General features: G+C 33.3%; 4 protein-coding genes across 13 annotated transcripts; 1 reads left to right on the top strand and 3 right to left on the bottom strand.

Moving 5' to 3' along the window:
* The first annotated feature begins 109 nt into the window (after positions 1-109).
* On the top strand, positions 110-3,087 carry LOC123225794 (respirasome Complex Assembly Factor 1-like). The gene is made up of 4 exons (XM_044650055.1): positions 110-1,248; positions 1,439-1,542; positions 2,224-2,353; positions 2,476-3,087. Exons 1-4 carry the CDS (start codon positions 1,141-1,143, stop codon positions 2,512-2,514), a joined length of 381 nt encoding a protein of 126 aa, XP_044505990.1. The 5' UTR covers positions 110-1,140; the 3' UTR covers positions 2,515-3,087.
* On the bottom strand, positions 3,078-6,605 carry LOC123225792 (PGR5-like protein 1B, chloroplastic). The gene is made up of 7 exons (XM_044650054.1): positions 6,009-6,605; positions 5,073-5,135; positions 4,883-4,969; positions 4,114-4,351; positions 3,897-3,970; positions 3,598-3,696; positions 3,078-3,345 (listed from the first exon to the last, which is right to left on the bottom strand). The coding sequence occupies exons 1-7, from the start codon at positions 6,234-6,236 to the stop codon at positions 3,259-3,261; spliced, it is 876 nt and encodes a 291-aa protein (XP_044505989.1). The 5' UTR covers positions 6,237-6,605; the 3' UTR covers positions 3,078-3,258.
* A 605-nt stretch (positions 6,606-7,210) lies between these two features.
* LOC123224684 lies at positions 7,211-14,868 on the bottom strand. 10 transcript variants are annotated; one of them, XM_044648362.1, is made up of 13 exons: positions 14,618-14,868; positions 13,377-13,516; positions 13,056-13,173; positions 12,439-12,525; positions 11,735-11,848; positions 10,686-10,871; positions 9,794-9,904; positions 8,898-9,403; positions 8,533-8,632; positions 8,354-8,413; positions 8,147-8,239; positions 7,928-8,047; positions 7,211-7,825 (listed from the first exon to the last, which is right to left on the bottom strand). In XM_044648362.1, exons 2-13 carry the CDS (start codon positions 13,442-13,444, stop codon positions 7,514-7,516), a joined length of 1,875 nt encoding a protein of 624 aa, XP_044504297.1. In that variant the 5' UTR covers positions 13,445-13,516; positions 14,618-14,868; the 3' UTR covers positions 7,211-7,513. The 10 variants fall into 10 exon arrangements, with proteins under 10 accessions (XP_044504297.1, XP_044504304.1, XP_044504298.1 ...); XM_044648369.1 differs by lacking the exon at positions 14,618-14,868 and adding an exon at positions 14,249-14,266; XM_044648363.1 differs by lacking the exon at positions 14,618-14,868 and adding an exon at positions 14,129-14,207 and having other exon boundaries at positions 13,377-13,747.
* A 2,997-nt stretch (positions 14,869-17,865) lies between these two features.
* Positions 17,866-19,947, bottom strand: LOC123226281. Its single transcript, XM_044650801.1, has 2 exons — positions 18,384-19,947; positions 17,866-18,140 (listed from the first exon to the last, which is right to left on the bottom strand). The coding sequence occupies exons 1-2, from the start codon at positions 19,945-19,947 to the stop codon at positions 17,866-17,868; spliced, it is 1,839 nt and encodes a 612-aa protein (XP_044506736.1).
* Between the last annotated feature and the right edge of the window lie 4,889 nt (positions 19,948-24,836).

The raw sequence follows: 24,836 nt of genomic DNA, 5'->3' as shown, positions 1-24,836 counted from the left end.
TCATACATGAATATTTACGTTTTAAAAATCTCGTATGTATTTTAAAATGCGTTAAACCTTTGGTGGGAGCAAAGCTTTTGGCCTAAAAAAAGCAAGGTGCTTCCATATCCCCAGATATCCTATTTTTAACTAAAGGGGAAGACAAGTGGGTTACTTACTAGTCATCAGCTCTAGTTTAGGTCCTCCCCTTGCCTATCGTGTTCCTCTTCTGTCTTCTTTGCTCTGTTTGCCTTTAAAAAAGGAGCTCCTTGTCACGCTCTATGACTACCCGATACTCATTAATGATGGGAAAATATGTTTGCTTTCCTGATTGTGTTTATGGATGTTGAATTTCAGGAGATTTCATTGCGAATTTGCAATATTTTAGGATGATATGATCTGAATTGTGGTTTTTGTGAAATCTCAACTCAAAAGTCAGCGTGACGATAGGCTTCTACTGTCTCCCTAGCCGCTGAAAACACTAAGCAGGAAAGGTAAGGGCCGCACAAACAATGTCGTTGCGCGGGGATGCGATTTGCCAAGATGCGGCAAAGATAGCCGGCCAGCCCCAGCGGATTAGGAATGCGAAGGCATTCCTTGGAAGAAAAGCTATGCTCTTGACCAAGCCTTTTCCTTGCGACAACAATGGCGGCGAAACTTTTGGACACATTAGTTGGTGGCGGTGTAAACCATCTGGTGGTGTCGGTGCATCATCTCCTGGCGGCGCAGCATCTGGTGGCGGTGGGGGTGGTGGTGTACTATCATATAAATTATAATATGGTAAAGTTGTGTTTGATGAGTAGTGGCCACTGCCAGCCCACCTGTGAAATTAATAGACAAATTTAACCCTGGGCTTTTTCTTCCCGTCTAAAAAATAAACGCAAGGAGGGTGGCAGAATCAGAAACGGACAGTCGTATCCATCCAATCATGTGCACCACTACAACACTTGCGCTTTGCTTCGCGAACCTGCGAATTCCAATCATTTCAGATCTACAGTTGTGTTTTTTGTTTTTATTTTTTTAATCCTTATGTTCCTTCAATCCAGTCATCTTCACTTGATCACTTCTTTATTTTTCCATTGTCAACTGATCAACAGACCCTAACTTCGTTCATCGCCGCCTTTTGACGAATTTGTAGTATCTTAAATTCCTATTACCTAAATGAAAGAGGGCAAATCAGTCAAATTCAATCTTCAACAGCAGCAGAATGGTCACTTGTCTCCCTTCAAATTCGCCAAGTTGTTGGATCCAGATGCGTCTTGGGACAAGGTAACCGATTTTCATTAAATTGGTATGGTTTTGAAAGTTAATTTATTGACTGTTGAACTGATACTGTAGTTACTTATTTATTTAATGCTACTAATTACTGATTATTTTGTTGATTTTCGGTAATGAATTAATGAAATTTGTGTTATTATAAAGCTTGGAATTACGTTTGAAGTTAGTGATTTGGGTGCAGGATCAATTGGGGGATGTGTTACATTGGATTCGGCAAGTGGTGGCCATTGTTTGTGGCTTGCTATGGGGTGCTATTCCGTTGGTTGGAGGCATATGGATTGTCGTGTAAGTTGATGCTTACGCCCTCTCTATAGCTGCAGTTCATTGATAATTCTGGGTATCCTTCTCCTATTTTTTTTGGAAGAGTCACTTTTTGTTGTTTTTCTCTTTATTTTCTTGTTTTATTATTTGCTAAAGTTACTACATTCGAAATAAAAATTGAGCTACGATGTTATGGAATCTTTTATCAGTCTGCAAAATAATCACTATACTTTGTTGCATATTGATGATTCATTTCTCATTGTTGCTTTCAATTATGTGGACTGTTTGCCAGGTTGCTATCTACAAAATGAAAGATTAAAGTTTTATGCTTTTGTAAATTGTGATTGTTTTTGGAAGTTGGCTTGGGGGCTGCTTTTTTGAAGGGCTGGGAATGCCCACCTTTGAACATTTATGGGTTGCCTTTGAGGGCTTTTTTTTTCAGTGCATAGAATGAGTTGGCCCCGCATAATATATACATTGTCACATCTAGCGATATTGAGGTCTCTTTAAAGGAACAATATCGATGTTGTCTTTTTTTTTTCCCAGTGAAGGTCAGTCTGAAAAGTGTAGGTGCTGAGTGAAGGATTCTTATCTTTAACATACTATGCTAAGTCGTCTAGAAACTGTGATGATCAATGTCTTTTCATCATTAGATCTTTTGAAGATTCATTTTCTAATATTTTGCTGCCAATGTTGGTTTCCCAGTTTTTTGGTGATATCGTCTGGGATTATATATGTCTATTATGCAATGATACTAAAGGTTGATGAAGAAGAATTTGGTGGTCATGGAGCTCTACTCCAAGAGGGCCTTTTTGCCTCTATAACCCTTTTTCTGGTACTTTCAGTATTTCAACACTGCTATTTAGCTTTTACTAAAAAATGGTGCTTGCCTAGATGCTAGAACATGGTCCTTTCCTGGTCTTAGAATTAACCCTTGTTCCATTTTTTTCTGTTCAGTTGGCATGGATTCTGGTATATAGCTTGGCACACTTCTGATTGGCTCGGGACAATTAATTTGGTAGCCCTCCTTATCTCGAAGTGATATTCGAACAATCTTGCTAAGTTAAATGAGGCAACATTGCCATCGCCCTTGGGAAACAATTAAAACTTTTACTTTAACTGTGCAACATTTTGATTTGCGGAGTATGAACGCGTTATTGTTTAATCCAGAGGAAATCTTTCATGAACTTCCTGTGCTATGTAGCCATTTATGGTTTGCATGGTTAATGATAAGCAAACTAAGTTTCAGCGCCGCAGATATGAAATTGACTCGCAAGTTGCTGCACACCATTGTCTTGTATTTCAAGTAGAATGAACTAGTTCTCAGCTACACGGTTTCATATACGAAATGTTCTGTGAATATATTTATGTTTTTGGTTTTTTTTTTTTTTTTTTGAGACTCCAATTAAGCCAAAGACAGAATCAACTCTGGTTTCTACTGTGACTTCAGAAGTTTTTATCATGTAGCCATATCTGTTCGATTACATGAGGCAAACTTGTTTTGTAGTTTCTAATGATGATATGATTCACTCCAGTTCTACAGATCAACTAACTGAATGTGGTTCATCATGGACGATTCATTTTACTCTGATGGTATTCATTGTTTATTGAAGAGTTAAATACCAAGTGCCAAACTTCAAACTTTACAGAGTTAATTCTACGATAAAAGATATCTGATAGGTCATCGTTATGTCAAATATACACTCAATTGCCAAAAAAAGGCTGGAACACACAGACCTCTTATATCCATCTTTGGCATCTGTTTCTCCTTGACAGAAGATATATGCGACCATAAACCCACTGTCTACCTAGTCTCGAACTCGGTTGCTGCACAATACAACACAATTTGGAGCGATTATATGTTGAAAGGCTAAGGAACAAGAAATGACACAGAAAGCAGTCACTACTACAAAATATTTTGATTCCTACTACGGGAGAGCACAGTATGGATCTCTTGTTAATACTACAATTTGATCAAGTATTGAAAATTTGACTTAGTGTATTAATATAAGAAAGAGCAAATAGATTTTGCTTCATAAAACATACATTTTGTATAGTTACAGAAGAGAACTTAATTACCTCAACCTTTGTGTGGAATTCTAGTAAGGATTCACATACATGACAGTCTGCTCTATGGGGAGAGTTGTTGGTTTGATCCGACTTAACAAATGCAAATACCTGCAGAAAAGTGCTAAGATCAGTCAGGAAGAATGGATTGGAGGTTGGACAATGTACTTGTCAAATCATGACTAAAGTTTCATCCTTCATATGCCAGATCATGGAAGATTCAACATGTAGGTGCAAAAGCAAAATGTAATTGCTTCTAGAAGTCATAGCCTCTTAGATTCATAATGAGCTAATATTTGCCAGGAACTGACCTCTTCTCCACAATTTGGGCATGCCCCTTTTAATGCCACCAAGTCATTCCTCCACAGGCCTAGAAGCACTTTAACTACAAGAATTGGTGTTTCAGTAAATAACATGCATAAAGAGAAATGCATAATAACATTATCCATATACAGATCCATACCAGACCAATGGAATTCTATAGTTAATATTTTCCATGGTATGGGCAAAATTGCATAAAAATTTTACCAGAAGCTGAGGCAACTGGATAGCCAATTAAGGCACCCACTGCCATGAAAAGAATGACATTTGCTGCAACAAGAAACCCTGACACAGATGCTTGGCTGCCATAGGAAATTCCCTGACTGAATGCATCCTTATATGCTAGAACCACAGTGTAGATCATAGGCACAAGACATATAGAACTGCCAATACCAAATATGAGGATCCATATGCTCGCTAATGCAAGAACCTGTGATAGATCTTCCTGCCCTACATCCATGTCAACTCAATATTCACAGGGAGAAGAGAAAAATACAGTGTTCTTATTAATATGCTTATTGTGTCAGCAAATAAATTGTCAATGGTTAAATATTTGGAACCATACTAAAACCAAACTAAGAGATCCATAAAGCATAGGACATCAGTCATTCTTTTCTCAGCTCAAGAAAAAACTAAAAGTTTATGGCAGTTACATCCACTTTGATGATAAAGAGTGGAACAAAAACAATGCTCAAGAAGGATGGAAATTTGCTTCCCGCTATGATCTGTTATATTATTTTTCTCTCAAGTCCATGGTTGCTAGATGAAGTGAATATGAAATAGATGGCTATTTCCCTCTCCCTCCATCTCTCTCTCTCTCTCTCTCTCTTTTTTCTGACTTTCCTGATTTTGGGAACATAATATGAACACACTGTAACCACTAATGACTGTGACTATTGACTATTGAATAGTAAACTCAATTCCATTGCCAACCTGAATTTATTAAGAAAAATAAAATAATTTTAAAGAGAATTACCTCCGCATCTGCATATGTTGACTGTCGCCGGATACTACAACGGGGATACTTAACAACAGATTCTGAGCCATACCACCGCAACTTTAACTGTTTAAATAAAAAAAGAAATTACAGTTTACCGTTAGACACTTTAAACATCATTTACATCCAAATAAGACCACTCCTATAGTTATATGGCATATGAAGTTACCTCCACTCTATCAAACATGTCGTCAACTATCAAAGGTTCTCCACTGTAATATGCATCCCGAGCCTAAACAAGAACCAATCAAATCAAAAGAGCTTCCTTTTATTCTTATATGTACTATAAAGAAGGCATATTAACCCAGAAGGAAAGAGGCTATCATATATTGTCTCTCATATATGAAATTTATAAGAACTGTAACTATAGGCTCATTTTTAAAAGGTCCTGAACAATGATGACTATGACTTCAATTCTGCTAAAACCATTAAGAACAGTATTGTTTAACCATAACACATAAATTTGACAAAACTTACATCACCACTATTCAAAACCAAAACTCCGCTTGTGGGTGAACGGCAACTTTTTTATCAAAGGCCTGTCTGATTTGTAATCAATATACAATTTTTCAATCTAGAAAGATAGAAATCTTATAAGGTTTGGTATCTTTAAAACTTTTTAGCCAGACAATCCAAAAAAGAAGATTAAAATCTAAAAATTAAAAAAATAAAAAAACTTTTGTTGCCTTTTGTACACAACAGTTTTTTGATTTGCCTCCAAATTATACTCAAAAGCTCAAAACCGTCTCTAGTTTCAAAAACTATATCTGGATAGGGAACCAAACACCCCCAAACGACCCTTGTTACTATGGATTTAAAAATTATTATAAATTGAAAAAGTTATATCAGCACCTAATTGTAAAAATAATACAAATAATAAGAATCCATTTAACAATAATAAAAACATTTTAAAATAAACTAATACGCGTCTACATGGCAAGCGCTTCAGAAGAAATTACAAATATTAGTATGAACTATGAACAGTGAACACTTTAAATCAATTTAACAAGAAATTATATGACTAAATTTAAATTAAGGAAACTTCTAAACTAACTAAATGCGACACGATAGAAACATAAAGTAGCTCAAGAAAGCTATAATTTACTTGTCGATAGAGAGCTTCAAGAGTTTCTTTACTGGCAGTCTCAATAGGTCCGACGTATATGCACGACGGACCTTCCTTGCTACACGTGGTGGCGGAGGCCGCGGTGGCTCCATGGCTCTTGGTGGATATCCGAACCGAAAACGGAGCCCCAGTCCTGCCGTTTCGTGCTAATTCGATGACAGTGGATCCAATCACACGAGGCGCGATTGAGTTGCACGTGCTGGCCATGAACCGAAGAGCAGAACAGCCACGCTACTGCAGTGATAACGAGAGCCTGGGAGATACTTGTACATTGGGAGAGACGGAGAAGCGTGTGCTATTAGCCATAAGATCGAGAGAGGACCACGTTGGGCTACCGAGTGGACGAAATTGCCCTTGAGGTTCTCGTTCGTTTTCGAATTGGCCATAAGTTGCTGATTTTTATTTCCTAACGTCGATCATGATTGTTAAAACAACGACGTGTCGTATTCAGCATCTATTGAAATCGAAAACTACGACTAGTCGTATTATCTGTGTTCGAAGTGAAAATTAAATTTGAAAAAAATATCGGAATGAAAATTAAAGCGTATTATGTATGTTTGAAGTGAAAGTTCAAAAAAATAAATGCATTTTCGAATGAAAATTCAAAAACAAAATTGCATTCTGTCCGTATGAAATGAAAATAAAAAGTTTGAAATAAATTGTATTTATAGATGAAAATTTTAAATATACAAATAATTTTTAATAACGTCAAAAATTGAAATAAAATAAAAAATTGCAAATGAACTTAAGAAAAAACAAAAATTAAAACGAGAATTATTATAGCATCCAAACCTCCTCCCTGGAAGTTTTAATACTCTACCAGTTTTATTTAGGGCTGGATTCGAGCCGAGCCAGCTCGGGCTCGAGCTCGGCTCGATCGAGCTCGAGCCGAGCCCGAGCTGGCTCGGTATATTTTTTTAAAATTTTTTTTATACAAAACGGCGTCGTTTTAATCCATATATATATACAAAACGGTGTCGTTTTGATATAAAAAACGAGCCGAGCCGAGCCGTTACCGAGCCGAACTGAAAACGAGCCGAACTCGAGCCGAGCCGAATTCGGCTCGAGTCGAGCTCGAGCCGAACTCGAGCCAGCCCTTAAAAAGCCGAGCCGAGCCCGAGCTGGCTGCGAGCCGAGCTCGGCTCGGCTCGAATCCAGCCCTAGTTTTATTAATCTCTGGATTCTTAAAACATTAACTTTATTTAACATTATTTGATGGAAAATTCAAATACGCTACAGCTGCCTGCCACAATGGTGTTATTCACTTCTAATAGCAACTAAAAAACAAAATGTACAACATCCAAGGATGCAATGCAACCAGTTTGAGGTTGTTAGGGAAAAGAACAGAAATGCTACCACCCTCGCCATCTTCAACGAGGCCGGATTTCACATTGGAGGCAGTAACAGCCTAATTCTGAAACATTTTGCAGGGCCAGCAGTAAGTTTTAAGGATTTTAAGTTAGCATGTAGAAGCATCATCGAAGTTAATTTTTTTCCGGAAGAAATAAGTAACGGAAGCGTGAATCAAAGGGAAGGGTTCCACAGTTTCGAGACCCTAGAAGGCTTTGCCGCCTCTGGGATATGCATTGCTCAACAAAGGCAGCCTGAATTGGTGGAAGGTAATGAGATATCCATACAGCCAAATTTGCATCATCCACCAATCCCTTAGCAAAACAGTGCAGCATTTTTGGAACCAACAGCTTCCCTTTGTTGCTAACCCCAACTGAAGCACGAATGAAATCGTGCTGAGCCTCTTGAAGCTCCTCCCTTACATTCTTTGCAGTGTAGATCCTTACCTACATTTGCCAATGACTGTCAAGTAAATTTATGATTTTCACATACACAATATAGCAATTTAGAAATCCAAGCAAAATCAGCATTAAAATGACTCAACATACCGCAGGTGATGAGTACATTCCACAGCTTAGAGCAAAAGCTACAAGTGGATCATATGCATCAATTGCAGACTTCCTTTGCTCCTCCGATACCTTCAACTTGTGAATGGCAAGCAGCAAAGCCTATAGGAATTTCCATGAAAAAGGTAAGTTAGGGAACAAGACATAAGAGAATTTAATTGACCAATGCATACGTAAACATAGTTTTAAGCTGGAACATACAATTTGAGGCCTATGTGAGGGTGGTTTCATCTTCAGAATTACATATTCGATAGCTACCGCACTATAAGAATGTCCACCGACAGTATATGCTGCCTAGAAATTATTAAAGAAAAATCATCAAATACATAAAACTGGTCTCTAAAAGAGTCCCAAAAGCAAAGCAATAAAATAAAATAGACATAAGATTATTATGATCAACACTCAAACCTTTTGCATCAAAGAGAAGAGCTTCAAGTCACTTCTAGGGACTCCATATGCTAAGTAAGCCTGCCAAGAGTAAACATATACAATTTCCATAAAATTAGACATCTCTGATAATGAGCTACATAAAATTTGCTTCACGGTATGTGCATAAACTTCAATTATAATAAAAGAAAGAACCCTACATGCATGATTAATGCATTATATAAATTGACCCAGAATGCAAGCTTCTCATTGGAACTTAAGTGGATAGGGTTCACTTTGGCCAATTGCTCGACAAGTGTTCTGCACTCCAAACAACAATAACAATAGATTTGATCAGCTCTGGTATCAAATAAAATATTTTAACCACACAAAAATCAGAAAGTTTAATAGGTAAATGGAACAGCAAACGAATTAATCAAAAGAAAAAAATAACTTGTGATACGGTTTTAAATCATATGTAACTGTTAACCTCTTCCATAGTTTATGATACTTTTGACTCTTTTATCCCTCACTAACCAATCAACAAATAAAGAAAAAAATAACCAAAAGCTAAATGGCATCCTACCTGAACCTCTTTAGAGCCTCTGAAGCATATTCTAATTGCTTCTTACCAACTGACATCCATGATACTTCGGTTGCTAATCCATAGTTTCCAATGTCTACCCAGCTTAGCTTTCCACGCACTTTGTAGGGATCAAAAGTATTCTCTGAGGCCAGTATTCCAGTGTGACTCTGTACATCAATTTGTGGACTCTGCACCCATGATGAAATTATTGAGCGTTCAGATGATGACCACCATGATGAACTTGAAAGATGTCCGCGAGGTGACGCAGAGGAGAAGTGGCTCTCTGATGCAGAAGATTTGGATAGTATAGCAGAATCTGCCAGGGACATATATATATTTTTCATACATCGTACCATTTCTTCTGATAATTGATTAGGGTTATCCCAGAAGCCTTTAGGAGTTATTTCAGTAGGAAGCCTCCGGAACTCCACAAAGTGATTTGGTTTGGAATCTGTCTTTTTAGATGTTTTCTTCTCATGGGAATACACATCCGAGTCATCTGCATCCTAATGCACAATATAATAAACTATAAGCTCCAAACAAAAAAATAGAAACCTTCTTATCACAAATTGGTCATGAACAAGCATAAGTGTGTGGTTCAATTTCAAATTTGTTAACCCTAACCATTAGATCATTCGATAAAGAAACAAAAGTAATTAGACACCCCCTACATTCACAAAATACATTAAACTTGACGCTGTAAATAATAGCACCACCAATTCTCATTGAACTACTGATGTCAGTAGAGCATTAAGACGGCAAGAAATTTCAATAAAAAGGAGGAACCATAAACTTTAAGATGGATTAGGCCTCTTATATAACTAGAAAGCATTATAGCCCCTAGCACAATCATAAAGTTAAGATTTCCACAGGGATGACAAAATATAGAGTGATACCTCCATTATCGACTCTGTACAACACAATTCACCTTTAGATTCTGATGGCTGGCCTCCTTGCTCACGGCATGAGTTGCCTTCTAGGCAATCACCCAGTTCAGGTTTATGGTGCTTCAAACACAATGAAGATGATCACGTAAGAAGCATTTACATGTACTCATTACACATACTATAAAGTATATTCAGCTAAGACATGGCATAGTTGCTATTGTGCAACCCTCTCAAGTTTCAGTATTACACATACAGAGATTGTTTACATATGAATAAACAACACTCTGCCCATATGTGTCTAGTTTTCCTACAGGATATTGAGATATTTGAATATGGTTTTGACTTAAAACCGGATTGGTGATCATCTAGAAACCAAGTTGATAATCCAGATAGCAGTGCAATGATTATATATGAATAATGAGTAGCTCCAACAAGTACATATCATATTTTACCTGGATATTTAGGGGAGAAAAATGAACAACTTAGTGTCTAGTGTTCATATACTAACATGTAGCAAATGAGCACAATCAACATTTAAAAAAAAAAGTCTCATAACAAGGGCAGCACCTAACCTCTGCTATTTCTGTAATTTAAGGATGTGATAGGTATAGTGATCTAAAAGAAATTTTCAAAATTTGAGTTTCTTCTTAAAATTTCTAATATCTAAAAAGTTTGATACAGCACTAAAAATTATTTTTCAATTTATAAACCATGGAAAACTGAAAAAACATTTTTTTTTAATCTATTGAAATTTTAAATTAAAAAGACCCTTGATTTTTTTCAGTTGTTTGAAGAAACTCAACCACATAAAAAAATTTTGATAAAATTAACCACAATTGTCTGCAAAAATTATCGTAGTAATCAGGAAGAATTTATGCATGAACAGAGATAGATTAATTACCATTGATTCTGTAAGGTCAGAGGAGCACTTAGTCAACGAAAAAGAAGATGAATGCCTTAAACGGTATTCGACAAGCCTTCGTTCATTTCTTTCTTGACTAAGCTGGAAATGTAAAGAGACTATCTCTTGTTCAAGCTTTGAAACTGAAATCTCCAGTACAGAAATATTAGAGAGAAGCTCCCGAGCCTGTACAAATATGAAAAAAGAAAGATTTTATGACAATATTAAAACACCTAATAGAAACCTGGTGCATGATGGCATCAGAATTCCCAAAGCCACAAATCAAATTACGGACATTAGATAACCCTTGATGTCATTTCATCAGCCATCAATGATCAATGTCTAAGGCCCAGAAGGTTAGGTTAAGCTTTTCAAAACCCAGACAAAATGATTTGGATAATGAATAGACCATCAAAGTAGAGTTCATGGACTAAGCTTTTAGTAGGTCCATAAACTCTACTCTGATAGTGTTTAACATCTTGAAATTTTACACAGTCCTGTTATTCCTTATATGGACTTTAAATATTGAAAATTTAACTAATACAATGTTGAATTTATGAGTTACTGAATGGACCATTAGTCAACATAACAATATTACCAGTTCTGTGAAATATATAACACATAAACACCCTCTTTGATTTGCAGTGAGAAGAAAAATTGCAGAACAGTAAACAATGATAAGAGACAGAGGTGTAGGAATCTGCATCCTCACTATGAGAGTCTGGGTCCAAGATTTCAAATCATGATAATGTTGTATACACTATACAATACATACAGCCAGTCCACACACACTATCCATTGCGTAAATATTTCCCTCAATTTACTAAAAGAATATAGTAGCCATGTCCATGAAGGTAAAGGGAAATTGCTCTATCATTCTTAAGTAGTGCTCAAAAATCTCACACAACGTGTTAGGTGTAATGCACAGAAAAAGTTAATTGTTCGGAGCACAAAATGAAAAAAGGCTCATCAAATTACTTCTAAATATAAAAATTGATCGTCACAAAAGAAAATAGTTAAAAAAACAAACAAATAAATAAATGGCCTACATGGTGTGGCAGGCATGATGAACTGGATAATTTCACTGCATTTTTCTCAATAGCATTTTCCAGAATAATATGCAGTTCCATCTCTTCATGCAACTTCTGTTGTAACCTTTGTACCTGTTACATTAAAATTCCCATGAGGGTTCAGTAAATTACAATGAATCTACGTTAACCAAGCCCGTAAATTTATTTTTCTGGAACTGTGGTTGAGATTAAATTAAAAAGGTAACATCCTTCCTAACAGCAAAGTTGAGAAGCATATGACAGAATATCTGAAAGCTAACTGAAGAAGACAGTCTCTTCTACGAAGAAGATAAGCAAAGATAAAACCGCAATTACAAGAAAGTGAGGAAAGTTACTAATGAATTTACATCTAGCCATGAGATAATACCCTGGTCAAGCTTGATGAAACACATACCAATGACATCATAAGTACAACCTAGTACGCTAATGTATTAGAAAAACCTGAAAAGAAACTTGCACTGAGAGGATGACAGAGGTGAACAAAATTCTGTTGATATTTTAGCTTTATGATCATTAACATATTGAAGTACTGAACAATAGCTCAATAGCATTCCCCATCTAAATAACTTGAGGCTATTTATTTCTAATTTTTTGAAAAACAGAATAAAAATAAATAAACAAATTAAGCAAATTACTCAGGACAGCACAGTATACGCAGCAGTGTTTCAAAGTTTCAAGCTTACATCCTCCTCAAGCTGCAGTCTGCATGGGTAAGAATATCGGTTTTTAGCACTTCCAAGACTTTCCGCATCTTCACTACAGTCCCACACCTAAATCAATCACCTAAAATTCTGTCAAAAAAATATGTTTGAAGAAAAGAAAAAGTAAAGGAAGAGGGTTATAATAACTAAGAGATGTTATAATGGAAGTGTTTCAAATTGACCAAGTATAAGAAAACTTAAAAAAAAGCTAAAAATTCAACTGCCAGTCTATATCAAGCTTCGGACTGGGGAGAATGAAAATTTGAAAGGAAATTCAACTTAAGTCAACAAAGAAATGCAGGTTTTAATATGAAGCCATTGTCCATCTAAATTGGCATACAGCAACTCAAAACTCGAGTTATTGGCTGTGTTTTCAGTAATCCCATTAACAATACAATGTTAAATTATTTAAAATCAAGAAAAACCTCTAAAAATGGGAATCGAAAAGAAAACATCAGAACAAGCCAATTGAAAAAAGTTATGCAGAATATGCCCTAAAGGAAATAAGAAAAACAACAGTGCACCGAATAGCTTGGTCCATTTATGTTGTTTTCAATCTTTATCCACATTGATCTCAACCCAACTTAATGAATGCCTACCTCAGTACTAACCTCTAAGGATGAATTATCACTTTGATATTCATCAACGACATCTAATTGAGAGTCTGACTTATAGTAACTCGCTTCAGAATCGGAATATCTGGAGATTGAACTATTTCTGAAAAAAATGTCAGCACCATTAGGAAAAAAAAAAGGCTTAACAAATAGAACCAAAAGCTCCATCCATAACCTAAAAAACAGAAGTAAGAATGTAAGAAAAAAAAAAGCATAACAGATAGAACCCAAAAGCTCCATCCATACCCTTGAAAACAGAAGTAAATATGAAACCGAAAAAAAATGAAAAACAGAATGCTCCCTTACAAGATGAAGGCAGATCGCGAAACTGGAGAGTCACACATCTTGTAATCATGAGATGTGGCATTTATCATTAAATAGACCTCCTGGAATTCCCGAAAAAGCGTGGCTTCTTTGTGCTCATATAAAAACAAGCATCATAAATACTGCAGATCACAACAAACATCAACTGTGAGTTTGTCAAACTGTTAAATTTAGCAAAGTTTTATCACTCAGAATCATAGGATAATAGAAAATATATTGAAAATTAGAAAAGAAAGCCACATGTAGCCTTCGAGGATGTAATAAGGACAATTAAATTCATGAATGCACAGCTACCAGTCACCTTCAACACAACCATACGAATACAGCACAAATGGAGAGCTTAAATTCCATACCTGGTTAAGGACAAAGGCGAACCAACACAACTTAGAAATTAGAAAGGAAGGTTAAAACAATATAAAAGCAAAATTTAAAAAAGTAATAATAATAAAAATTATAAGATAACATTTTTGACAGTGTGAATAATGCTATGTCATAAATCAATTACATTTCTACTTTCATGCAAGTTAGAGCTAAAGAAAGAAGGCAGTAAAATTTTGTGATTAAGAGGATATGATTGTCTCCAAAAGGGAAATGCAAAAATGACCAAATTAGAATCTAGAAAGATGGGATTACGGCAGAGTATCAAAATAAGTGGAGTTCTTATGGGATTGAAGACAAAAGAAACGACTTTTACATTGAGAGTAAAAAAGACAGCATTTTACAAACATACTCACAAAAAGTTTCCAAATTTCAGCCACAGAAAAAGGAAATTGATTACTTTTGGTCCACTGAAAATGATAAAAATAATAATAAGATATCAATGATAGACCAAGTGAGCTTTCAGTTTCACACACCTCCTCACAATCTGAGATAAAAGCTTAGATATGAGTACACAGAAAGTCAAAACGAGGAGTCAATCAGTTTATATTTTGGAAAAAAAAAAAAAGCTTCCAATACACGGACAACAACGAAATGAAAATATCAAAGCAAAAGAACAATCCAAATTACATATCTCAGTGGTCCCTTATTTACTATCAAAAGAACTTTTTTTTTTTTTTAAATTGCTTCACACAGATCAGAACATGACCCATCATCCATCAGTGAACAATAATAGAGCCTTCTTTATGTATTATCGCCTCTCTATTTAGCCCCAAAGCTTCAAAATTCAGAGTAAAATTCGAAAGGTGAAAAAATGCTTGATCCAAAAGGGTTAAAAATCAAACCTTAACAGAAGGAGTCTCTCAGCTTTCCATAGCACAAAAAGCAGTTGAAAAGACTAAAATATAGAACTTCAAAAATGCTTTCTTTTATCCTTTCTCGTAACAAGCGTAGATTCTCGAAATGGGTATAGCATCACATCATGAGAACTCAGCCCCCCAATCTCTGACTTAAAATTCAAAATCCAGGATGGGAAGAGAATAAAGGACACAGATAGAGTTAAGCTTAGTTGGTGTTTGGTAAGAAATATTTATGAAATAGTAGGTGCTTTAATTTGCATGATAGTCAAACAAACAAACAAAGAAACAAACCCAAAACTTTAAAAATTTAAAAGAACAATTAATGGTCAACAAGACAAACACAAAACTCCATATCATTTTCAAAAAATTTTATTTTTTTTCACCTATAATTATGTGTTGGATAATTTTGAACCAATGAAACATAGTTAAATATTTTAAACTGAAATTTACAAAAGTAATTTCTCAACTAATGATTTTTCCATTAATTTCATTTTTAACTCTAAATAATTTTTTTACTCCTTTAGTTTGGTCACCCCATCCACCCAAACTGAAACTTTAAACCATCAGTGCAATTTTCTAAATTAATTGTTTTTTAAACCCCTTTATTCGTTAAAGGTTATCTTTAATCCCAAAAATTGTTTTTTTCTAACTCCGTTGGAACCTTGTTGTGGGTTGTGTCTTAAAGCTTCAAATTTTGTGAGGCCAAACGACTATTTCCCACCCAAGGTTTGATGTATTCTCAAAAGTCCCCCCTTTAACTATGGAAATACCAAATACCCACCCATGGCCGGTTAGATTTAACCAAACCCTAACGCCTGAAAATTTTATCTCCTTTTGCCCCCCTAAACTTTAAAAACTAAAATTTTTCCCCCGCCTAAGTTTTAAAAAATTGCAGTTTCACCCTAGGGTTTGGTTTTGAAATCTCCGACGACCTCTCCGGCTCCGTTGCCGACGGCCGCTCCCTCCCGAAGCAACCTCTCCTTTCGGAGATCTCTTTCCTCCCATTCGAAGGTCCGATCGACGCCCGGAGACGTCGTGGGAGACGAAGAACTTCGTCGGGAAGACGAAGTTCTTCGTCTTCCCAGAAGAAGACCTCTGGGAAGACGAAGATCGTCTTCCCGACGAAGTTCTTTGTCTCCCACGACGTCTCCGGGCGCCGATCGGACCTCCGAATGGGAGGAAAGAGATCGCCGGAAGGAGAGGTTGCTTCGGGAGGGAGCGGCCGTCGGCAACGGAGCCGGAGAAGTCGTCGGAGATTTCAAAACCAAACCCTAGGGTGAAACTGTAATTTTTTAAAACTTAGGCGGGGGGAAAATTTCAGTTTTTAAAGTTTAGGGGGGCAAAAATAAATTCTATTTTAGTTTATTTTTAATATTATAGCAAAAATGACGATTTTACCCCTACCACCGTTAGGGTTTGGTTAAATCTAACCGGCCATGGGTGAGTGTTTGGTGTTTCCATAGTTAAAGGGGGGACTTTTGAGAAAACGTTAAACCTTGGGTGGGAAATAGTCGTTTGGCCAATTTTGTGAACTAACTTCATCCTTATGGGTTGACACCTTTAGTCAAATGTTTAGGACATTCTATTAAAGGGTGGATTGAATAAAACATTGTAAATAATTCTTATATTATATAATACTCTTAGAAAGACCTCTAAAATGATTTTTAAAAGAGTAAATTACATTTTTCCATCCAAGATTTGGTTCAAAAATACTTTTCCAACTCTTTGATGTCATAAATAATATTTTTCAATCTAAAATTAAACTTCGTTTAAAAAAAACTAATGTCGTAAGGTACAATAGTAATTTTATCATCTAAATATTAAAAAAAATATTTACAAATCTCACTTAATTGTTTAAAAGATGACACTTTCACCCCTTTTTAAGGTTAAAAATATTGCATTTCATTCTTTATAATCCATTAAAATCTTTAACTATTAGCAATGTCCTTTTCCACTATCACAAATCTCACAATCATCATAAGTTTTGCCCTCATCACCCTCTCTCCCATTGCATTTAAATTGTCGTTGACTAGTATTTCATTCAATGGAGTTATCGATGACTCAATCAAGAGAAGTCATCATCGACAACTTTAATGATAATGAGAGAAAGGGTTCTAGGGGTGAAATTCATTATGAAAGAGAGAGGAAAAGATGATGGTGTTAGAAAGAAGGTGGATTAATGGGTTAAGACTCTAGAGTGGGTTAGATGGTGATGGTCCACTTAGGATACGATGAAAAAGGAGGTAAAATAAAAGAAAAAAAAATTAATATGATTTTTTTTACAATTTAGATACCTAAAGGGTTTTTAAAATTTTATTTATTTGAAATTATATTATGATCTTGAAAAATAAAATAGTAGAGATAAAATCGTTATTTTACTTTTTTGCATTATTTTAAGATATTTTTTTAATAGAGTTTATTTTAGATAGAAAAATGTTATTTATAACATTTAAGGATGAAAAAGTGTTTGTCGTCCTAAACTTGGGTGGACAATTTGCTCTTTCCAAAAGCCTTAATAAATTATATTAAACTAAAAGGTCTCACCTATAAATTAAATTTTTCAAAAAGCTTCATCTTCATATAAATGCCCGGGTTTAGATTTAAAAAATGGGCCAGCCCAAGTCAGCCTTGGCCTGGCATGGCCTAAAGTTTTACGTCCCTATGGTATACTCCCCTTTGCATGCGAATACAAATAGAGTAATATTATATATATTTATTTTAAATATTTAATTATATATATTATTATATTATTAGATATTATTTTATTTTTATTATAAAATTATTTAATTATGTGATAATATATATAAATATATATATATATTTATGTACTTAAAATAGATACACATAGTTCTATAAATAGAGTTTGTCAGTGGTTTATTTCTTTACACACACACATAACAATACAAGTTAATTTTGATTTTTGTAGCAAAATTAAATAAGAGCAATGTTATGTGTACTTATTTTATACACAAATATATACACACAAATATATTATTATATGATTGAATATTATTTTTATCATTAATTTAAAATCTTCCAATCATACGAGATCATATTTATATATATATTTATGTACCAGTACATAATTTTATTGAATAAATAAAGATAGAACATTGAAGGCTACCAACATTAAGTCCATGCACCCACAAATTCAAGTCCTGATTTTATGAAATGGAATGACAAAAGTTGCATATAATTTGACAGAGTTAGATCACTGCTTCATACATCTATCTTCAATAATATTTGATCTCTTCAGCTACACTATTACCAGCAGTGGCATTTCCACCCACCACTTTTGAGTAGTTTTGAAGTTGCAGATTGTAGTTAACAAAAGTTATGTCCTTCAAGCGCCCTTGGTCGCTGGAATTCCTTCCTCCTGTCAACAGTTTCTCGGCCAGACTCCTCGTCAGACCGAATCTTGCAGCTCCATCACAAGTTTGGCTTAACACCCGAATGGCGAACTTCCGCAACTCTGGACATTTTTCTCCATATTTCGCCCACCATTCAACTGCATGTACTACTAGTTAACAATGAATGACTCGATAATTCAAAAATAACGTGCGTATGATTTGTTCTATATTTTTTTTGTTTTATTTGATTTAAAATTTAAAATAATTTAATTTGGTTTAAAAAATTATTAAATTAGTTTTTTTAATTTGGTTCTAAAAAACTTTCAAACCATGGCAGCCGGATTGTACACTCCCTGTCCAAAAACCATAAAAATTCGAGTGATGATCTCTTAATTACGCACCTGGAGAAATATCTTTTATTGCTTCAGCGCTACTTCCATCTTTAAACCCGCCTCTGGCTTGCTCGTATTCCTGGAGTTGTGTTGATATTAAAGCTCGATTTTCTGTCTCTTCCACCATGCTTTTAATACAATTTTCAAGGCCAAGTTCAACCTCACAATCACTGTAGAAATTTTTGGTGTAAAAGATACAAGGGTTTAAATAATAGCCTGCGCTATATAAAGGTCTGTGGAGATATATATCCCATGTCTCATCAATTATACTCCAGAATGGCATATAACAGGAAGCCTTATTTCCCATTTGAACTTTTGTTTCTTCCTTCGCTTGCATAAGGCTTTGATATATGTAGCCAACTGTTAAAAATGATTTGCCATTGATGGGACAAACTGCACGAATAAGTGGTGCAGTTGCTGCTAAAAGCACTTTGGCTCCTTTCCAGAAAGAGAGGTTGTTAATTATTTGGTTCACAATCATCTTCCCATGAATTGTTGAAGCCCAGAGGGAGTTTCCCCAGTTAGAAGAGGCGACCATTTCCTGCAAGTTTTGTTTTTGGGATATGATATTTCCCAAAGTGAGGTAAGCCATTACTGATTTTATCCTGTGGGGCTTGATCAAGTCATGGCCGTGAGAGTGAAATTTGAATAGTTTGAGAAGATTTTGATCTTCGCCATGAATGAACTGAGTTAGTGTCTTGGCGTTGCTAAATATTTCTCTAAAGGGATTCATCATTCCTATCCTCCCTAAAATAACACCAATGTAGCGAGAGGCGTCCAACGCCCAATAGATGTTTCTATGGCATGAGACAATCTGCCTAATTGCAGGCCACATCCGGGTTGCTGTAGAGGATGCGATGATTTGCACTACGTTTTGCACACCAATCTCCTCAATCACCTCTTCTAACAACTCCCGCAAGGCAGCAATTTCACCAACAAATGGTGAAAGGTCACATGAGCGAACATAAATGGTGCCTTCTGGGCAGTCTACTAGAAAATTTACCAAGTCTCTTCCAGTCTCATCAATCCATTCATCCAACAAGATACTGCATCCGGTTTTCCCACAAGAATCTTTAACCTTCTTCACATACTTCTTCATCTGTCTCACTTCCTCTTTAAGTTTAGAATTCGAAGTATTGAGATTGCCCTTTTGGTGTTCCTTTACAGCTTGATCTTTAGTTTCGTTAACTTTGGCTATTTTTCTTTTGGGAAGGTCATTAGAATTGGATTTTGATCCTCTCCTAGACTTTGAATTTTGCTCTTCTTGATCCACTTGTTGTTCTTCATCATTAGTGTTGGGGTAAGTCCAATTCCTCTTTAAAGGAAGATCTGGGTGAAAAAGATGATCAACTTGTTTGACAAGATTTTTCCTTCTGGTTTGAAGTAACTTGGCTCTGAAGCTTTCCTTGATGTGGGAGGGGACTTGCTCACAAGGCAAAACATCACCACGTAAACCACCCAAATGACACTTGAGACGATGGAAGCCGCTTACCACTTTGGCGCAATACTTGCATTCCACCCTCTTCTTTGCCTCATCAATGGCGATTCCATGCTCTTCAACATTGATCTCCATGCCACATTCACCACCTCTACCGGCGATTAATATCACAAAAAAAAAGAAAAAACCATCATTAACGAGGGAAAAATAACGCTAAATAAACATTCGATCGTTATAAATACTATTTTTATGATTTTAACGATTAATTATTTATATTTTTTTTTAAATAAATAAAAATATGACTTTAATACGAAGAAAATATTTATTAAAAATTTATTTTTTATTATTAAAAAGTTTTAATTATGAAAAAAAATCTCATCGTTATTTATCATTATAATTTCTCCGATAAAAATATTAACATAAAGAATAAAAACATTTTTTCCTTACTAAAATCCCTTTCTATACTGTAAATCTACCCAAGTGTTATCAGTCCTTTATGCATGCAGATTCATCAAAACAAGCAACTATCCATAAAACCCACAATTTTTCCATATGATTTATTTTGTCTAATCATCTAAAAACATTACACCATTTTGACAAGGGAAAATAGTGATAGAAAGCTAATAAATTAAATGAAATTTAAAGGGAAAATATGTATTCATACGTACCTGAAGGAATGAAAAAAGATCAAAGAAATTTGGGGACAATTTTTTTCTCCTGTAAAAATGAAGTGAAAGTATGAATTGTTTCTGGTAAAAATCTTTGCTCTCTGTGTGCTGATTCTCTAATGGATGATTAAGTCAAGTTATTTAGTTTCCTCTGACAATTGCCTTTCATGCAAACTTAAGTGAGAAAGTATTGTGTGCATCCGGCGTACGTAAAACCAAGTAATACGAAAGTATATTACACGCACGATAATACAATTGTATATAAAACTAACTAAAAATGAAACGTGTATCATACGCGCGCTATTATTTTATGACACTAGTCGTAGTTGTTGTTTCTATCATTAATATTGTATTATATTTATCATATACATATAAGGCTAGTTAATTATAATTAGTTATTATATCTCTACAAATTTAGAGAAGAAAGACTTGAAGATGAAAATTATTTTTAAAAAAAATTACATATCTCTCAAAATGGATATCTCTTTTAACTTAGGGTGTTTTAAGGGATAGGAAATATTTGGTCAAGCTACTTCTGGCTTGTGCTATTTAAGCCCATGGGCTAAGTGCAGAGCATAATTAAAAAAATCAAATTTCTATTAATTTGTTAAAAAAATAAGGTCAATTTTCATTAAAATATTGAAATGACAAAAAAACCATCCAACTGGATAACAATGTATGCCAAAATTTCATTAAACATTTTTTTAACCTTTAATTTACATTAATTTCAATTAAAAATAAAAAATTACTAATACAAATATAGATACGAGTGTTACTCATATATAATTGTATGTTTGGAGCAAATATAGTTCTCCAAAATTTTATAGGTGACAATGAAAATTATTAGGGGTTTTAAAATTCTAAAAAGTGTTTGGAGTGTTTTTTAAAATTTTAAATTTTAATATGTCCTTAATAATTTAAAATTATAATTACATCATAAATGGAATAAATAAATTAGAGATATAAATATTATATTATAAATATATATATATATATATATATATATATATATACATATATAAAGTGTGAATATAATAATTTTCGAAATAAGATAAGATATTTATACGTACACTATGGTTTATCCAACATACATATTATCGTATAAGCAACCATCATCAAATTTCACCGCAATATTGTTAGATGGTTCCTTCTAATACAAAGAATTATATCATTCAACATCAAAAGGTTTGTATTCCATCACCATGAATCAAAATATGTATAAAACAATACCATACTTAACTTTCCTCCTACCACATATTTTGATGTCGAAGCTACTTCTTGATCACCGAAAAAGTCCAAACCTTCGTAGGAAAATTCTCTATTAATTAGGCTTATGAATACTCTCTCTCTATTTCAAACTGATAAACACCAATAATGAAATATAATCCCAAAATCATGAGATGTGATTCTTTAAATTAAATAAACCAAAAATTGATATCACGATCGTGTGACTCTTTATGCACGGTTGTATGTTCCATTATATTTCATGATATGACATGATATCCATATACTCTACATGATCAACTCATAAACAGGCATGCAACTGTTCATCAGATCAAATTTCATATTTTCTTCTATGTTTAGCTATTTTTTCAATCCATTAACACTTTCCAATCATAAAATGACCAACTTAACCTTGAATTTAGTCTATAGGTGTTACACTGACCTATTGTAAAATATCAATTAATTCTTACTAGGTGTTAGTGTTTAGTAAAATATTGTTTAACCATTGCATTTCATCAACTAAAAATATCATTTACCTTTTAAGCATACTTTTTCCTAGTGGGATTTCATTTTACCCCTTTGGGGCATTCGGTTAGAGGACATTAAATATTGCTCTAGTAATTAATTTTTTATTATTTATATTATTTTGTTTAGTTTATAAGTAATAAAAAATTTCGATAATCTTTTATTACCAATGATAATGTGATAGGTAATATAAGAGATAATTTAATTACCACATTTATCTTATGTATTAAAAGATTACTAAGATAATCTTCATTTTATTATAACTATATATTTATTTATTAATTTTTTAGGACAAAAATATTTTTTATTTTCAATTAATATAATAAATAGAATAAAAATATTTTAGAATAATTATATTTAAGAGTATTTAAATAAAATAATATACTAATATTATTCTATTATCTCTAACTAAACACAAAATTATTTATACCAATCAAGTTTTATTAAACATAGTAATAATTTATACTCAGTAATTCTCAAAATAATTTATCTTCAAGGTAATCCTTTAATTTTGACAATAAAACATTCTTAAAACCAAACAACCTCTTAATGCATACAAAAAAATTACCCTTTACCTTCTTTGTCAAAATCACATCATATGTATTTTAACAATAACAAAAAAACTAAAATAAAACTAATAAACACTTTTTACTAACATTTGAATCTATTTTAAACAAGAAGTAATATTATATTTACATATTTTTTATACAAAATTTGAGTATATAAATAATGTATCATCATGAACTCTATATATATATATATATATATATATATATATATATATATATATTCATTTTTCATACACAATTTAGATACATAGATGATGTGTTAATATGTGATTAGATGTTATTTTATCTTTGATTCAAAATCATTCAATCACATATTGATACATTATTTATATATCTAAATTATATATAAAAATATATACATATAATTTTATTGATTTCATGATCCCAAAGTATTGATTAATTTTGTGCGCCCCTCAAATAAGGGAATTTTAATTAATTATATTTATATAAAAATAAATTAATTTAAGGAATAATGACTTGTAGTGGAGACAATAAATAGTAATAGATTAATTATTTATCATTAATACTGTATGTATAATTTTTGTATATAATTTTATGTATAAATAATAATATATCTTGATATAATTAAATATTATTTTGTTGTTATATTTTAATTATCTAATTATATAATAATATATAATTATTTATAAAAAAAATAATGAATATAATACTGTTTATTATTTATTAAAGTAAATAAATAAAGACACTGCCACTTATCATCACTAATTGATGGAAGAGAAATACATAGAATATTTAAGCAACCACGCTGACGCCACAAATAAGATCTAGAAAGAACTGACTTCTTCATACGCCAATTTAAGGTTGGCCTTTCACGTCCTTCCAGCACCCCAATCAATTTCCGCCTTTCTAGCCCAAAGCTTCATTGTCTTCATCCTAACCATTTCTTTTGGGTGCTGTCTTTTTTTGCCACTTTAAGTCTCTTGTGACTAATTTCTAATTTTTCCATCCATTTTGGGTACCATTTAATATTTTCACCCACTTCTTCATCTTTTTTTAGATTAATAAGAGCCGGCACGTAATATTAATTATATTATAATCTTTTTAATAATTGATAAATATTTGACTCTTAAAACGAGATAACCTTTCAATAAATTGATCTAAAAATAAATCAAATACTCTAATAATAAATTAGATCTATCGATTGAGTATATTCAATCGGACATGACTTATTCAATCTTAGATTTGAAAAAAAAAATTCAAACTTGGGTTTTGGGTTTACTCATTCGGATCTTAGAATTTTTGTTTAAGCTTGGTTTGTTAGAGTAAATCGGACTTAAACTTATTTTGGATTTGCCCATTTTACTTAAAAAACACTATAAAAGCACTCTTGCAATTTTAAAAACCTATACAAACATTTCACTAAATAAAAAATAACTAACTCAAACAACCATAAATTACAACTATAATTTATAGCTAATCTTCTTTGAAACTGACGGGAATATAAATGATTTTAAAAAATATAATTACATAAATATCATAACCCCATTTAATATATATGAAAAAAAGTTCAATTTAGAAAATTAAAAAAATTTAGTTTTGTTACATCTACATAGGCAACATTTAAAATTATTTAAAATTTATTCTATTTCAAACAAATTAACAAATACTGCATAAATATAATATTAATATAAATTAATAAATACTATACTTTTCAGGCTTATTGAGCCTCAAGCTTGAATATTCTGAACCCCATAATTTAATAGATATATATTTTTTTTTGTTTCGTTTCCTTGAGAGCAAAATTTTGTTTTGGATCAAATAATCGGATCTCAATCTTGCCTGTCCCAGTCGACAGTCGAATGTTAACATCACATAATTAGGTAAAAAAATGTTATAATGAATATTATATTATATAAAATAATAGAACAATGTTTTGAGCAGTGAAGGGGCCTCTGAGGTTGGCCACGAAGTTGAGCATGGAATGGCAGTGGGTGATTGAAAATGAAGATTCTTTTTTCCCTCTTTATAATAAAAAGCATGATTTACTTTAGCCAAGCCTTTTCGGCCCCATGGGTTG

This window comes from Mangifera indica, chromosome 9 (genome assembly GCF_011075055.1).
Source record: "Mangifera indica cultivar Alphonso chromosome 9, CATAS_Mindica_2.1, whole genome shotgun sequence".
Classification (NCBI taxonomy): domain Eukaryota; kingdom Viridiplantae; phylum Streptophyta; class Magnoliopsida; order Sapindales; family Anacardiaceae; genus Mangifera; species Mangifera indica.
This window is presented reverse-complemented; position numbering and strand designations above follow the sequence as displayed.

Excerpts from the sequence above, each read along its gene's own strand:
- LOC123226281 (XM_044650801.1), bottom strand. The coding sequence starts at position 19,947 with ATGGAGATCAATGTTGAAGAGCATGGAATCGCCATTGATGAGGCAAAG. Across the intron at positions 18,141-18,383 it reads AATAAAAGATATTTCTCCAG|TTGAATGGTGGGCGAAATAT; the intron begins GTGCGTAATTAA and ends TAGTACATGCAG.
- LOC123225792 (XM_044650054.1), bottom strand. The coding sequence starts at position 6,236 with ATGGCCAGCACGTGCAACTCAATCGCGCCTCGTGTGATTGGATCCACT. Across the intron at positions 5,136-6,008 it reads TTGAAGCTCTCTATCGACAA|GCTCGGGATGCATATTACAG; the intron begins GTAAATTATAGC and ends GTTCTTGTTTAG. Across the intron at positions 3,971-4,113 it reads TCCAGTTGCCTCAGCTTCTG|TTAAAGTGCTTCTAGGCCTG; the intron begins GTAAAATTTTTA and ends CAATTCTTGTAG.
- LOC123225794 (XM_044650055.1), top strand. The coding sequence starts at position 1,141 with ATGAAAGAGGGCAAATCAGTCAAATTCAATCTTCAACAGCAGCAGAAT. Across the intron at positions 1,249-1,438 it reads CAGATGCGTCTTGGGACAAG|GATCAATTGGGGGATGTGTT; the intron begins GTAACCGATTTT and ends ATTTGGGTGCAG. Across the intron at positions 1,543-2,223 it reads GGAGGCATATGGATTGTCGT|TTTTTTGGTGATATCGTCTG; the intron begins GTAAGTTGATGC and ends TTGGTTTCCCAG.
- LOC123224684 (XM_044648362.1), bottom strand. The coding sequence starts at position 13,444 with ATGATAAATGCCACATCTCATGATTACAAGATGTGTGACTCTCCAGTT. Across the intron at positions 9,905-10,685 it reads CTGACCTTACAGAATCAATG|CACCATAAACCTGAACTGGG; the intron begins GTAATTAATCTA and ends TTGTGTTTGAAG. Across the intron at positions 8,240-8,353 it reads TCTTCTCTTTGATGCAAAAG|GCAGCATATACTGTCGGTGG; the intron begins GTTTGAGTGTTG and ends AATAATTTCTAG.